We start from the raw sequence: 17,164 nt of genomic DNA on the forward strand, positions 1-17,164 counted from the left end.
TTAATGCAATAGTTCCACACCATAGGTCCGGCATATTTGATATAGGGCGATGATCTTTTTTTGGATAACGTGTGTTGTGAGTTTGATACTGAGATTAAGAAGTCATTGAAGTTTTCGGGGCAGTGGAACTGAAACATAAAATTGGCAATTTCTAGTTTCCGCATATCTTGTACATTTAGGACACCAAATCTTTTGAGCAGTGATTTATTCGACACACATCCTGCCCCATTTGGAGTTTGTAGGCACAACACAAAATCAGCAGGTGTCATGCATAAATCAATGTTAGTATTTATTCAAGAAGATCACATATATTCACAAAAAACAAAAGATCATAGAATGTTTGGTTAACGGCGTGGCAGTGAAGCCGTTCAATAACTTCTTCCGTCCATTTTGTGCTGTCGTCGCTATTTTAATCAATTTTCCTTGTCTCCTTTCAAAGTATTAGGCGTGACAAGGTGGTTCCCATGACTGGCAGATAAGGATCTACGTACTGGCTTGGCGGTGCTTCTATATCTTGGCAGTTTGGTCATTGTGTTTGAATTGGTATTTTTACGCAGCTGCAAACATAAATACATAAGATTACTATAACTCGTTGTGTTCAACATACAGATTACTTTTTTCCCCACCTTCGATTTACAATCATTGTTGAGTACAGCGAGTGGTGAACGTGTGAGAGTCGTACCAGTAGTTGTCTTAACATCCGATACTTTGCTGGAATTAATGATGCAAACAATTGCTTATACACGCACGAAGACATGGCATGCGGTTAACTCTATAGCCCTACAGTCTAAAATGCTATACACCAGTGGTCGGGAACCTTTAGCGACCGAAGAGCCATATTGGAATAATATTTTCAATTGCAACATATCTTATACCAAAGAGTCATACATGGCTCGCGAGCCATAGGTTCCCGACCACTGCTATACACTGTTCATCTCCAACTAGTTCTAAGATATTTCAAAAATTTTACATCTGTTAATGGCAGTGCTTCCCAACATTCTTCCGTTCGCGATCCACTTTTAACGCAAGTATCATTGTGCGATTTAAAACACGATAACATCATACAAATGAATGAGAAATGGAACAATGCATTGCATTCACATGTCAGATATCATCAGGTCAATTCTAGGCTTGGTTGGAGACGGGTTTGCGCGCAACGGAGCATTATGCGTGTCCGTTTTCATGCTGTTCCGAGCCTTGGATTTAGTTACAGGCACAAATGTATGTAGGGGGGAATGGAAGGAGAAATTTGATGCAGCTCTATGACATATTGAATGGAAAACTGCAACATTTAGAAATGCTTCACAAGCACAACCCATCTGAAATAGCTTTGCGACACACTGGCTGGGAAGCACTGGTTTATGTTGTCAAAATATAGCGGAGAACCAAGTACTGCATAGAATAAGAAAGATAATCCAATGTTTTCATCCAATCTGTGTCGCTGCCAGGGTCGGATAAATAACAAAGTTTATCGATTACCTGTTCAAAGCCTTTCCAACATAGTCCTGAGGTGCATTCTCAGACACGGGTTCCAAGTCAGACGACATTGGTGACAAATGCTCTGATTGCTCGCCTATTGATTTCCTTTTCAGTTTTACTGGTTTGGGCGTCCTCAGCCTTCTCCTTGGCTTTTTCTTACCTGGAATGTGTTGAAATAGATATGAAGAGGCTCAGTGATATCGTGACCAAATTTCTTAAAAATGTGTAACATGGACATAAAATACTTTATTTTGATTCCGCAGACACATAGATGATATGCATACCTGTAAACCGCGGCGATTTAAGCCCCTCAAGCATTTCGGTATTCAACATCCTACTCATGCTGCTCATAGACTCCAAACCATCACCCTCGGACGATACTTCGGAATCCTGTGACGCATTCTTTGCCACGTCGTTGTTTGAGCTAGAATCTCGAACTTCCTCATAACTCGAAGTCTGATGACAAGTCTCCTCAACTGCCGCCTCCAATGGCAACGGATTTTCATTGCCGGATTCTTTGATACTTTCACCCACGTGTTCTTCACTTAGAGCATCTTTTTTTTTCGTACCACATTCTTGACTCAAAGCATCATCTTTCTCCAGACCACATTCTTGACTCAAAGCATCATCTTTTTCAGTACCACACACTGCAATGCCGTCGACATGCTCAGTCAAAATTGGGGTGGATGTCTCCAGTACAGCGTAAGTCGTGATATAATTGATGTCAGAAGTATCACCATCATCATGCAATGTAGATTTGAAGTCAAAAACATTCTGATGTTCTGTGATAGGAGTGGGATAGGATGGAGATACATCTTGTGCACTACAATATTCTTCTTCACTGGTTACGGCGGCTAACTTCGCAGTGACGTATTGATCATCGCTTCTAACGCTGGATATATCGGAATCGGGATACAATTTTGAAATATTCTCGGGGGCAGCTGGCAAGTCATCGATTAAAATTGATGGCAAAGGAGGAACGTTGGCAGGTTGAACCTGCTGGATTTGCTCATTATTAATAATCACCTCGGGATTTGTGATATCCATCTGTTGTTCAGTCTGTGCCTCCACTTTATCAGCAATTGGACCTTCAATTTCAATGTCGGATCGATCCGCAAAATCGTCAGCAACCTCACCATCAGTAGTATTGACGGCATTGCCAAAGTCTGAGGGCTCCTCTCCAGAGATATCGACACTGTCATCCAAATTCATGCAGTCTACATCGCTACCGAAAACAGCGACCATACTTGAAGTGCGAGAAACGGCGCTATCTCGACGCCCTTCAGTGGGAATTTGTAGAAGATCCAGCCTCGGCGCAGACCGAAGTTCTTCTTTAGAATCATCGGACGCTGGCGATTGCGATACATATGAATTAGAACCAGCCATTCCTTTTGCGAGGGGAGAAGCCATGATTGCGTTGGTCATTAAAACTGCTCGACGTAGCTCGCGCCGCCCTGAAATTGAAAGGCAGTCTATTGGAGAAACCATCAAATTATTTCTGTATTAGAACTTGATTTTCGACAAAGTGGCCGAAAGCACATTTTCAGCCGTTGATATAGTAACGAGTAATGCTAACCGGTTCGCTGATCTCAAAATATTCCGAGAGACGGTTCTATAGAACCAGCACAAACAGGCTATATCCCGCCACATACTACACAGTATAAATATAGAATTGACAATGCCAGTGTAGCATTGAAGGAGTGGGTAATATATTGAGAATTGGGTTCATGCTTATCATATCTATCGTAATTTGTGGCACAAGTGCATAGGTTGGTGAATGCAACAATAATGAGTTCGAAACAGTTTCTCTATAATATATATTCTTTACATATACCGTAGCCTTACTATGATGACACTGAGTTGATATCGCGCTAATTCAATCAAAATTGATATGCTTCATCTCTGTAAAAGATCTGTAACGACTCATGTCAGAAAGGCGAGCGGTATCACTTCAACAACTGTTGGATACAGTGACTTAAAATCACCCGCAAAGGCACATCAGACCTATATATTTGCGACAATAGCAAGTTTGAAATAGCGCCTATTAGTTGAAATTGAGTTAACATTGACCTAATTCAACTAAAATGTTTCATCCCAGTAAGATATGTCATATTTACGAGCTATACAGTATACAAAAGGTATTGCTTTTTCTGGAGATTTTGCATATCACGACGTACCGTAAGACACTGCATTCAAATATACAGAATGCAAATTATTATTAATATCCAGCTACCAACCTGATAACATTGAATTCAGAGGTGATCTGTAAATCTCATTTGTCGGCGACCGAGGATCTTTCAAAGATTTCAAAGCAACAGCACACTCATCTTCTTCTTGTATATGTGACACAGGAGTACGTTGTATATTTTGCGATGGAGATCTTGGATCAAACAGCTGAGAGTCGCTATTGATTGATATGATATTCTCCTTCGATTTCGCGACTCCTTTTGGGGTTTGAAATACTTCATCCGCATCATCAGCTTTGCTTGCAAAATCCGTATCAGGTTCCGTAAGCAAAGGTGTGCGTACTATACCTTCAGTTGGAGACCTTGGATCGATCATCAAGTCGTAACTCTTGGTATCAAATGAGATTGGCGTTCTTACACCAGGAGCTGGGGATCTTGGATCGTTAAGAGATGATCCAACTGCTACATCTTTATCGTTATTGCCAAGCATGCCTGTATCACTCATAGGTTTCACACGCATCAAAGGCTTTGGATGAATGGTAGGACCTGTTCGGATTTCGATAGGAGTCCTTGTAATGCTGCTAGATGGGGATCTTGGATCTACTGCATTGCCAGCAAGTCCGCATGTTCGCAACGGTGTGCCGTCTATTCCCGGTTGGGTTACGTAGGCGCAACTCGGATCGATATTATCAGGACTTTTCTGTTCCGAGTCCGCGCAACAACGACTTTCCGATCCGCCCATACTTTTAATTCAGGAACGAGAGACGCGAAGATGCGACCTTCGCGAAATGAAAATCAAATTTGAACACCGAGACAGCAAGTACCTACGATTGGCCTGTTTTTGTAGAATGCAATGATCCGTAACCCTTAATAAAGTATGCCAAATTTACGGCTATGATTCAGGTTTCAAAAAGAATAGATCACTGAGCTATATAGATGTACTGATAATACGATGCTTTCATAAAAATACAAAATCAATGTGAAAATAATTCTTGTTTGTGTAAAATTAACAGCGCATTCATGCCATAAAAATCGACGTTTATCAGTGCAGAATATTTTCCAATCTCAAAATGAACAGTACATATATCGAATGTCATCGCATGCTATGTTCAACAGTAACTTCAATAAATTATGCAAGGTAATGTATGCAATATGCATATTGCTGTTTATTCTGCGGTTGTTTCCATTTTCTGCACTAGTCCACCATGCATGAATTATCACGAGAGTAAACATTGCGTCCCTAGTAACCTATTCGAGCGTGCTCTGCATAGAAAACGGAATGGGTTTTTCTATGGTGCTCTGTCATTTCGTGATGGCGTTCTAGCAGGTGATTGGAGGGTGATTGAGCATTGTGCAAACGCATGCAGTGAATCATTTCTTCGGATTAGCGCTTGGATGTTTTGTCGCAGTTGAACTAGAAATTATGTATCTTGATTACAACAGAATTCACGATGAATTTACATGGGAAGAATTGAGGTATGGATTTGATATTTATGTTGCTAGAGTACCGTAGTATATGATGACCATTATTACCGTATCATTTATTAACACTTTTCGTCAATGCAAAATACCGTAAGTATTGCGATACAATTAAAAAATAAGTCAGGAAGGGACCAAAACCTTGACTAAGGAAATATAGTAATGAAAATACATGAACATATTGAAATAGGCAGGCACACTAGACCAGAAATTTAAACAAAGGGCAATGAAGAAGTATGTTTCAACGCAAGGTAAAGTCAGTATGTCCAAAATTTGACCCGACAGTAACAAAACGCAGGCTGGTATCGATTTAAACCCTATATTGAATTGATTTAAGCATTATAGTTCATTATATTAGGTTTGTTCATTTCATAAAATGTCAAAAGATTACGATGTTGTGACCATGAGAAGATAGGAAAGACTCGAAGCAAACTGGTGCATTGTATTACTCAAACACCTACATATATCATTGAACTAGGAGGTTTCTACCGTATATATCAGTGTTGGGACTCGAGTCATGGCAATCCGACAGTCGTCGAGCATGTCCGCATTCAAGTCGAAATACAAGCAATTTCTTCTAAATGAATACTAGCCAGTCTTCAGGATTACCGGACCACGACCTAACATCGACCTCGCCCTCCGCCACATGCTACCTCATTTCGTCGCTTGCGTCTTATATTCTCTGCATGACTTTTCATTCAGTGTACATGCCTCTTATTTTACTTTGCCTAGGCTGAGGTGGGTGTCTGAAGTTGTTTCTACACCTTCCTATCTTTTCATTGTATCGCAGTCTTGTGAAACGATGAGAATATTAATAAATCAGATTGATTGATGATTGATTGATCATGGCTTGACTCGAGTCAACTTTTTCGTAGGCCTATGACTGGACTTGACTCGGTGCTTCAAAAATACAGATTGACTCGTGACTTGCTGCAAAATTTACGAGTCAATTTCAAGTCATCAAGTAAACGGTATCGATTAAATCACTGTATTTTGTGTACCTTATGTTCGTATTGTCCGCGATACGTCTGTGTCTTTTGTGAGAGTAACCATAGTCATTCACTGATTGTACGTTTCACTGATCCTCTATTGCTACATCACAAATAAATTGACCACAAATGAAATGATCACTGCTTACGTTGTCGTAGATAGCAGTAGATTAATCTAATAGCAATGTATCTCTGTTTCTTAGATGGCTCAGTGCTTACATTGCGCAGTGATCACCTTTACCAACCCTCTTGTATGATTTCAATAGAGCAAATATATTTTATGCGTTTATTTGCTCACGGATGTGTAGATGGGTAGTGTACTGTACAATATCAATTTGTTTCAACTTTTCGAGGCTTCGTATTCAATCCTATTGGCTGATAATAGTAGTCTGTAGCATGTAGCTATACAGTTACTCACATATTTTATTTGCAGTTCTATGTGTGCGTGAGCGTTACAACACCTTATTGCATGCCTATATAACTCTATATTTGTTATTTTATTCAAGATAAATGGCCAATTATTCTGTCTTTAACACAGCTAGCAAAATGCAATGACTTTGAATCGTCACTGATACTTGGAAAATGCAATTTGACTTGAATTGTGACTTGACTCGTGACTCGACTTGACTCGAGTCACCTCCAAAAAACGAGTGACTTGACTTGACCCGAGTCAAAATGTGCAATGACTCGAGATGACATGTAATTCGAAGGTAGTGACTTGATCCTAACGCTGGTATATATTAGTTACAAGGTACTGAATGTCCAGTCAAAATCAAAAAGACGTTCCAGCCTACCATTAAACATTCATCATTTGAACACGGAAAGGTTTAAAATTCATATGTTTTAATTTCAGACATCTTTCTGGAGCACTAGGGGTAAGCTTGGAATTTTGTCATAACAGGTGCTTGATAACGCTTGAAATGAATATTCCCAGATACTGTATTGCTAAAATGTCCAAGAAATAACAATGCATTTCTATTTACCAGTTCCCCAAAAATTTATTTGAGACGAACATGCCTCCAGAAGTCATGAGTTCAGGTCCAAGCATCTCGAACAAGGTAATTGATCTGCCATTGCATAATGATTGTTATATACAGTGACAGTGCTATGTGAATTCAGGATTTGACGAAATGTATTGATGAGAGATGTTTTAATGTTGATTTGCACTATACTGTGAATTTGAAGTCTGGTGCGTATAACGCTACGTGTTTGAAGAAAGCTGTCGAATTCATCTCCAAGCGTTTCCTGAGGTTAGTGCTACTGAAGTTGGTATATATGGTCACTTACGAAACTAAAATCCGACTACCGTGTTCCATTTTCTACGCTGACTGAATCCCTAAATACTATTTGATAGTTGTTAGTCCAATTTTAATACACAGCCCATCCCAATTGATAATTGTAAACTATAACTGAGGATATCTAGAAATGGAAACAAAGCTATATATATATATATATAATAGGACCAAGTTGTAATAATAAACTATCCTAGGAATTAGATGCAACCATATACTTGTCTCAACAGTTTTGAAGATTTAATGGGAGTAAGACTTGCCTTTGAATCTTACGAAGAATATGATCAAAAGGGAATGAAAATTGACGAGCTCACATTTTTAAGAGCTTTGAAAATGTGCGGAAGAGTCATATCTCCCAAAAAACTGATGCACAAGGTTGGATTAAATCATTGTTATGCTGCAAGCTATTTAGTAATGATATCTTTTCCCAGGTTAAATATTTGAAGTCATCATACCAAGAGCCGGGACGAATACAGCTGTTTGAATTTTTGAACCTTTTAACGCTGTAAGATGTTAATTCCTTACTGACTCACTATTTTGTCCGTGACATACCTCATACCTCCGCGTGTTGGACATTTTTTGACCTTGAAAACTCAATTTTGAACTAACATATGCAAATTAGGTGTTTTCCCACATAATATTAGAATTGTAGCCTACTACTTATCTTCATTTCTGGTTCGAACTGTCTGTCCTTACGAAGTAGTTTGGCCTGAAAAAACTTTTTTGACTCAAAAACTGATAAATGTTTTCATGAAATAACTTTATTTTAACGAAATCTAGCCCTATGAAGAATTCCAGTAGTTGCGTCATGTATTATGGTGGAAAAAATGGTAGAAAAATTAAAATTTGTTGTAGTACAACAACAACGAAAAATACTTTCCTACATTCTAAGGTAGAGAGTGTCTGTCCTTACTAAGTAGCTTGCCAGGAATGGAGAAAGAACGTCCAACAGTAGCAGTTGTTGGCTGACAACACTGAAGTTGTGTGTGCGTACACCGCTGGTGAGACACCATGTTGCTTCATTCTGACAATGGTGTCTACATAACGATTTTTCATAATGCGCTTCTTGATATAAGAACCATGCAATGCCCACGCAGCCTTGCTTCACCATATTATGGTACGTTGAGCATAACACCATGTCAACCTATTTGTTTTATTTGAATGTTTATGATTCACAATAAGCAGACAATGGGCCGTCTACAACATGGGCCTATAAAGTAGGCTACAAGCTGTATAATGTCAAATGATAATTTCACCGACAGTGCAAAATCTACGATACAAACGAAATGCAGGTTGTAAAAAATTTTTGACTTCGTAAACAAAACATTTTTTGACCTAATTTTGACTTATTTTGACATGTACAAAAAATCGCCCTACCAATGACATTGTTGTTGCAGGTGTGAATGGTCTGAGAAATATCAGATTACCGATGATCTGAATTCTCCAGTAGAGAAAACTTGGACTAGGTTATACAAGGTTAGTCTTAGTGGTATTTTATATCTATATGAATTGCTAAATAAGATACTATAACATAATTATTCCCCTCGATTTAATTCTTATCCAGATCGACAATTTCCGACAATTTACAACTCCAAGAGACAAGAAACTTTGGAGGCATCTCAATAATGAGTAAGGAGGATATTGTGATCTATTATGATATCAGATATTCTTTTCACACTGGGCCTATTTCTATTATCTGTCAAGTGTATATAGTGATTATTCTCTTACGTATCACGCTCCAGCACCACAAATTTCTACTGCTTACTATGCTTACCTGCACTACAATAATATTTGATACAGGTGTGACATCTAGTCACATCATCCTCAATTGTTAGGCAGTACCAAGCTTTTTGTTAACAACACCAAGTTGGTAGTAGATGTATTTTTAGTATTTGATTGAGGAGCTGTTGAATCAACATCAGAGTAAGTTGATCCTACAAAAGTAACTTTGATTAATATTTACTCAACATGAGTCTATTCATTAATATTGATACTGCTCATAATATGAAGACTATTGTGCTCTGTAACATTATATCAGCACATCAAAGCTTGTCAGCATAATGGTAGGGATTTGTGGACATTGTTGTTTCAAGATACAAGGACAATGAACTGAGGTATAATAAGCCTGAGCTGAAGTCGCACGAATTTGTGGTAAATCCACTGAAATCCGAAGAATTCAGAACACAGGTGAATTGGTGATTGAAATAAAAAAAATTCACAGCATTATATAGCCACCCTATCGTAATCTAGTACTTTTTCATGTCAAGATATGTTGTAAAATCAAAATAGTCGAACAATTGTGTTGACTTTGCACTTTGTGTAACCTTATATCTAGGGCAAGTTTTTGTTGCAGTCAAATCCATGGAAAGCTGCACTTATTTTTCACCAAAGTTGCATTTATGGACAAGTTCCTTGAAATTATTAGGGTATGAGATGCTGGAATCGCTCCATATCCAAGGCACTGTAGCAATACTCGGTGTTGGCGGCTTCAACAAAATCAATAGACTAAAAATTTTGACCCCGTGGAAATAGAATTTTCGGCGGTCTAGCATGAAGGTACGTCTAATCAGAAAGAATCTCAAATTTAAACGACAGTGTAATAATCCAGCGATCTATTTACATATAGTGCCAAATATTGACATTAAAAAGTTACTTGCATGAAAACTCGAAAAAAATTGCCAAAAGTTTCGTGAAAAATCGAAAAAGCTGCATGAAAAAAATGGAGAAGAAGTCGCGATATAAGATTCCCCCAAACAGCCGAAAACACCATACTACATAACTTCCGAGTATTTAGGAAGCAGCCGGAAGAAGCTGCAAAAACTTGCCCTACTCATATCCACCTGAAACTAGCATGTGCGATTATAAATTTCTGCAGTTTGTTGTAAGGTAAGGTAGTAAATACCTGATAAATTGCACTCGCAAAGTCTTCAGTATTTTAACTGTTTAAGCTCACACAATAATACGTCTGAATCCTTAGGTGAAAATATGCAATCAGAGGTATGAAATGTTGAACAGAAACCTGAAGAATTCCACAAAGCAGGTACCGGTATCTATTTTGATGGAGGAAAATAGAGGATTCCACATCACAAGATTTTCCAGGTACAACTAGCCAAAGGTGGATTTTCATATACCAGACCAAAGTCCATCGTCAGCACTACGGATATAGAGAGGAGACTGAAGTCCTTGTCACCTCCAACATTCCGATCAACGTCATCCCGACCAGGTTTGCACATCACATTGCATTGTGTATCTCATTGAACATTGTGCGTCTTTAGCGTATAAAAGTAATAGAACCACTGGCTATGTCTGACATTATGCCCCCGTCTCCTCTCTATTGGTTAGCTTACAACGAATCAAAATATTTTAGTGTCTGGACGACCGCCAACCCCTGAATCGACCTTAACAACAGAAAGATGGAAGAGGTATGAATGTTCAAAGAGATTGTTCGATTGCTTTTCCCGAGAGCGGTGGCCTTCATTGCATGATTAACAAAATTTGCTTCAGCTTAATTCAGATGCCTTATCATTTGGTAGCTTAATCACGCTCAATTTGTTCTACCAAATTATAACCGTGTTTACTCTACCGCAGTGCGGAGCCTAAAAAATTCAAGCGCCATCAACGACCAATGTCAAGCCCGCCGGTTGTGAGTAGACAATCAGCCAAGGATTCAAGAAAGAAAGTCGACGATGTACAATTTGAGATATGTACAGAAGTGAGTAATGTCTTTGGGGCTATTTGTCCTGTGACAATAGAATTTCTACGCTTCTGTCAACGGTATGATGATTTAGAATACCCTAAAACTCTTGATCTGAATTGTCCATGTTTTCAATGCAAACTCACTATTGTCGATTCAAGGCTTTGATACCTGACAAGAATTACTAAATGTGACATTGACAGTATGGAAACTTGATAGTTAGTAGAGTGAAGTAGGTATATACTTCAGGGTGTCGAGATGCCGATTTCAAATTCAGTCTCAATCCATCGTTTCTTTTAGAATCAACGCTGGGCCGCATACTATTTGGAAAATATTAGCTCCCGGTTGCCGAATTACCACGATGTTTTGAGGCGAATGAGAAAACCTCCCGCTGCTCCCGGCATAAAAAGGTTTTACAGAAAAGAAAGGCCCTCTCGGACCGTCGTTGATAAGTTGGCCAACCCAGATACTAGGTATGTGTCATATTGATTATTATTTATGCAATTTGGGCTGATGGTGTCCATTTTCTTCAAGAGTTATTATTGTAGGTTTTTATCGACTGCCACATTCGTTTCAAGGGCACAATCTTTTCAGGCCTTCCACTGCACACGTTGAACGGTGTGATGCCCTGGTTCATGGGGTCGGGTCGGATAAGCATTCTGTTATGCTGACGAATCAAGCGAGAAAAATCCGTTCCAGATCAGCCCCTGTGATGTCTTCCAGTAAAAGAGTCAAGAGCACGTCCACAAGCACGTATGAAATAATATTTTCCTGTATTTTGAAGTTTGCACATGTTATTCTAGTTGTGATGCTGAAATGGAAGGAATTCTGGCGTTTATATAAAAATAAATAGCCTGCAGTGCAATGTGTCACGTAAGCAAAAACGTTTTCTTTACTTCAAGCAAGGAAATTAAAGCAATTTCTAACTTTCTAACAGGCCAAATTGCTGCAAGTAGCTGGCATAAGTTGTTTACTATATTGTACAGTTATTTACTGTCAATAGATTTGTTATGACATCTTTCAATTAGCGACGCTTTCGCCCTGAGGTTTGCATTTGTGTTTGGTATGCAAACTGCAATAAATTGTAGATTTACGTTTACGAAATAATCCATGACTATATTCAAGAAGAGCAACAGTTGTTATGACGATTTCTATTGCAAATCGGTTCAAAGGCTGTTGAATATAATGAGAAGTAGTTTATATGCAAAGTATTTGGGAAAGTAGTACGATTCGAGAAACTTGGAGCAATTGGAAAAAATCTATATAGCCTACTGCGGTACTGAGCGCATCTTGTTTTTGTGGCTGTTTTTGCTGATATTATTAGCTTTACAACACACTCCACTGGCGTTGAAATTTATAGGTTGAGAAAAGTTGATTTGTCATGTGAGGATGTCATAACATTATTATATAGTTGCACAACAGTAAAAGCAACTTTGAGCTATTTTTCATTCGTTTGATTCTGTAGTCCATAATCAGATACTTTTACTTCTGTACTTTGAAATTATATTATTTAGGTCGAAACGGCGAGCACGGTACTCTGCTCTGCTGGAGACGCTAATGGCCGAGTATGGATACGTAAGTGACAGTGATTCATGTGACGAGCCAGCTGCAATTGTAGTGGAAGAAGTTACTCCAGAAGAAAAAGATGTTGCCGGTACGTAATATACCATTCGTTTATTTGAATCTAACGCTATAAATTATCATTCATGACTTGATCATGAAGTTGGATGTCATCATCATTGGTTTATTAGCAATTTTATCAGTTCAATACACCACAAAAATGCGATACAATGAAAAGACAGGAAGATGTCGAAGTGACTTGGAGTAGTCTATGGAATCTGACACCCACCTTGGCCTAGGCGATGTAAAGAGGAGGCATGCACACTGAATGAAAGTAAAGAAGATAGTATAGAAAAAAGAATGCGACAAGAAATAGGGCGGCATGTCATGGGAAGCGAGATCGATAGGTCAGTCGTGGTCCGGTAATCTTGAGGATGGACTGTATTTATTTAGTAGTAATTTGTATGTATGTAAAATATAATCGAAAATGCCTTATTTTAGTTGAAGAAGCAACAATAGTGCTGCCAGAATCCCCCGAAAGCAGCTGTGTATCTGAGAGTGAAGAGGTGATGTACAACATTTGTTTATATACATACGAATAGGCAGAACAGATTGTTGCATTACATTAAAGTTTGGGAAAATAGCTAGCACCGTATGTGATAACTGGAAAATTTATGCTTAAAGGTATATTGCTATCCAAAATTTGCACTTCAATACACAGTGGCATATGTGTTACATGATGAGCACCCATCCACAGATCAATACCAAGCGTTGGTAAATCAATGCGAAGATAATTTAGAAGACCTTACATATTATTATTAGCATAGATAAGTAGGGCTGGCTATAATTATTCGAAAGTTATTGATTTCGTCAACCACAAAATACAGGAGGCAATAATATTAACCATGCAAATCATGTAATCAGATAATTTTCAATTGTCACACCGACATCAGATGGTCTTGACATGGATACCCGATATTACTGCAATCTTCAAGTCCGGCGTTGCCTGTATGTATTTAGAATAATGTTCAATTTTTTCCCTCCGTTAGGTAGGACAATATAATGAGCTAAGAAGCGAATATAGCAAGCAAATGTAGTAAGTAAATATATGAGAGCAACGCTAAAATGAAGGAAACGAGAGACGGTATTGTTGGAATACATCGAAGTCGTGTTTTGACTGTTTACTTTTTCAATTCTAAATGATGTCCCTTGCAAAGTAACAAGACTTAGGGTTCTGGTTTGGGTACTTTCTTAGCTGTCCCAAATATGCTGCATAAGATTGAAAAATCACATTTTTCCATGAGATTGTCTTCGTAACACTTAATTCCTGATGATCTCGTAGGAAGAAGAAATAGAGGAAGATGTCTCTAAAAATGATGATTCGCTGCAACCTCTGACCAAAGAAAAATTCTTGGAAGACCGTGCCAAATACAAGGAAGAGAAGAGACTGAAAATTGAAAAATTCCTGTCAGATTCTGGCTACTATCGGATTTTCATTGAAGATTCCGTAAAAGGAATCAGTGTATCTGAAGATGAAAAGGAGGTGATGTAACTATAGAGACTCTCTGTAGATAGGACTGTTATTTTTCCTTGCGTTTTTAGAAAGTTTTTTTAAAATATATTTTTAACCAGCTCTTATATGATGGATCGCAAATCTCCAAATTGCCGAAAATTTCAATGATATTGAATAATACTTGGTCACAGGCCCAAAAGCCACAAGAAATCGTAAACAAAGCAGTGGAAGCACCGATTCCTACGGAGGCCCCTTCGGAACTTGAGCTACAAATTCGAAGTTTCAAAAATATCAGGTATCTTAAATCGAATAGTGCTTATTGGTGTATTAATGAGGTTTAAGTCAGAGTTTTTCCTCTTTTATCTTCAAAGTTTCTCAAGTTCACCAGATTTTGACAGATCATCAACACAATACTAAAACTAGGCTAGTAATTTTGATTTTCTTGGTTCAGGATACCGCATGATGTGCTATTGTTTGAAGAAACGGAAGACATTTATGAAAAGAGAAGGAGATTGAGGTCATTGAAAAGGTAATGGCTTCTGCAGACATCGTTATTAAATATCTAACGCAGGGGTGTCAAACTCAACTTGCGTCGCGGGCCGGATTCAAACCTTGAGATCACTCGCGGGCCGGACCAAAATGTTACCTCAAAATCCATACCCTTGTTTTTCATGGAATACTTTATAATCAAGCCTATATTAGTATATTGCATTGTATTACGAACCTTAGAGGTTCAATTCTAGCGAACAGCTTTATTTGCAAACAGCCGAATTGCCAGAAGAAATACGGTGATTGGCCATTTTAATACCGTTATATATTATTAAATCACGACCCGCGTTTCTCTGGAGGCCGGGAACCTTTTGAGTAAGAAGTGATACAGCATTGCGACCCATATATTTGATTTATACTTCTGTGTAATTATTATATTCTCTACGTATCCTGCATATAACGGCTTCGCATTGGCGTTTTCGCTTCTGTGAATATCTAGTTTTCAGTCCATTTGTCCATAACACGCTAAACTCAGTGGGTGCACTTTTTGCCTTCTCGGAATTGGACGTCAATGTCACCGACTTTTTCCTAATAGCGACTATAGTGAAACCACAAGACCGCTGTCGGATGGTTATAATGTGGCCTACGAACAATGAACATAGTCGACATTTGCTGTCTGGAGGGATTATTTAATGGAAGTATTTTACTAAAAATCTAAGCATGCATTTGTTAGAGATGTGCTGAGTAAATTCAAAAATGCTTATACTATCTAGCTTATGTCTAACAAATGCTTAGATTTTTAGTAAAAATAGGCTACTTCCATTAAATCATCCTGCATTTTTTAATCTACTCAGAATTGCTTCACGAGCTGGATCAAATCGTCTGTCTGGCGGGCCGGCCGTATGTTTGACACCCTTGATCTAACGATATAAATGCTATTCCAATATTACAAAGAATTTCCTTTACTAGTGTGGTAGCTAGTGAGTACCCAGATATAATAAATCCCACTTAATCCACATTAATGCCACTGTACTTGCATAATATTCATCACAAATTTAAATTTCGAAATCGCACAAGTCTAACAGGATATGACATCAAAATGCTATGACTATAATTCTGATCGGCCAACATCAAGTCCATTTTTCAATCTGGAGTAGGCTATTACCCTCATTTACCAAGACATCAATATATTAGCGGAATCCTCTGCCATAATCATCATTCATGTTATTTGACCCGCAAATTCTCACCAAAATCTGGTAAATGTCAACTATTGGGCTTCGATACTGCAAGTGTCTTCACATGATGACATTATAAATACTCAATTCGATCTAATAAAATATCAGTCTGTGGTATTTTGTGTCACCCGGCATGGTGCGGAATGTATTCCTTTGACAATATTCAGCTTTAAAATCTTGAACAATGTATAATATGTTAACATGTTGAGGTTACCAGTAACTTGGAATACTTTCTGTAGATCCCACCAATCTTTATTGAATTAGGGAGAGGAATACTACAAATATTTGTAAATCAAAATTTCGAATTCAGGTTAAATTGATGATGAATCTTATCATACCTGATGGTTGAAGTAGGCTAACTCGGAGTTATGATCACTAACATTTACAGAATCTCACAAAGATTTCCACTAAAGGATCGTCGCTGGTTCATGCGTATGGCCCGAGATCAAGAAACCATGTGTTCTGAACTGTAACAATCACTGAAATATCATGTTCGAAAATTTTGCTGTTAATTATAAAAAAAGGTTACTATTTCTGCTGTGCCCCGATTAATCATGGAGCATGCCTACAATGTGGACTCCTTGTTATCTCACTTTTATGATTTATCGCAAGTCTTCGATATTTTATGTTTGACTTTCATTGTAATCTTGTTTGAACGTTTATATATTTGAAATAAAATAAATCAAAGCATAAAATAAATCAAAGCATTCAGACTATTGCTCTACGTCTTAAAAGGCGTACCGTACCGTGTGCCAAATTTCATCCATTTATATTAGTATCATGATTATATATTTGGAATACCGTGTGTGCCAAATTTCATCCGTTTATATTAGCATTCTACGTTTTATATATTTGGAATAGCGTGATATCAATTCTGTCTCTTGTAGTTTGAATATACGTTGTTTTAAAATGCGATGCGTTAACATTCTACCTACGTCCTTTTGTTGATGAAACCCCTGTCATCTTGGGCAGATTCTTTTGCATTTTGTAACGTTATGAATTACATTTTACTACCTGTTTTAGTTGCAATAGAGTCGGGTTCTCTTGCATTGTTACTGTGATTTTTACCGCTAGCTAGACTTTTGATTATTTCTCTGTGATCAATAAATGAACAAATGAAATTTATTGATCAATGTCATGTTTCGGAAGTTTGTACAGGCTCTCGCTAGATGTGGGAAGGTGTTTTTTTTGTGCGTCAGGATTATGGGATGATCCATATCAAGGCGAATTGCTTAGAATTTAGATGCA

At 38.0% G+C, this 17,164-nt stretch overlaps 2 protein-coding genes across 2 annotated transcripts; one reads left to right on the forward strand and one right to left on the reverse strand.

The window, feature by feature from the left end:
* Positions 1–265: 265 nt before the first annotated feature.
* LOC145441834 (uncharacterized) lies at positions 266–4,484 on the reverse strand. The gene is made up of 5 exons (XM_080319779.1): positions 3,717–4,484; positions 1,764–2,933; positions 1,480–1,639; positions 627–711; positions 266–557 (listed from the first exon to the last, which is right to left on the reverse strand). Exons 1-5 carry the CDS (start codon positions 4,405–4,407, stop codon positions 414–416), a joined length of 2,250 nt encoding a protein of 749 aa, XP_080175905.1. The 5' UTR covers positions 4,408–4,484; the 3' UTR covers positions 266–413.
* A 500-nt stretch (positions 4,485–4,984) lies between these two features.
* Positions 4,985–17,041, forward strand: LOC145441819 (uncharacterized). The gene is made up of 21 exons (XM_080319756.1): positions 4,985–5,141; positions 6,987–7,008; positions 7,120–7,191; positions 7,253–7,383; positions 7,656–7,800; positions 7,857–7,930; positions 8,823–8,901; positions 8,990–9,054; positions 9,519–9,612; positions 10,403–10,465; positions 10,525–10,648; positions 10,793–10,847; positions 11,014–11,137; positions 11,420–11,592; positions 11,714–11,872; positions 12,634–12,773; positions 13,181–13,245; positions 14,022–14,222; positions 14,384–14,487; positions 14,644–14,721; positions 16,305–17,041. The coding sequence occupies exons 1-21, from the start codon at positions 5,089–5,091 to the stop codon at positions 16,387–16,389; spliced, it is 2,106 nt and encodes a 701-aa protein (XP_080175882.1). The 5' UTR covers positions 4,985–5,088; the 3' UTR covers positions 16,390–17,041.
* The last annotated feature ends 123 nt before the right edge of the window (positions 17,042–17,164 follow it).

The sequence above is a fragment of the Botryllus schlosseri genome, chromosome 6 (genome assembly GCF_051294905.1).
Source record: "Botryllus schlosseri isolate E-star chromosome 6, Bs_hap1, whole genome shotgun sequence".
In the NCBI taxonomy this organism is placed as follows: Eukaryota; Metazoa; Chordata; class Ascidiacea; order Stolidobranchia; family Styelidae; genus Botryllus; species Botryllus schlosseri.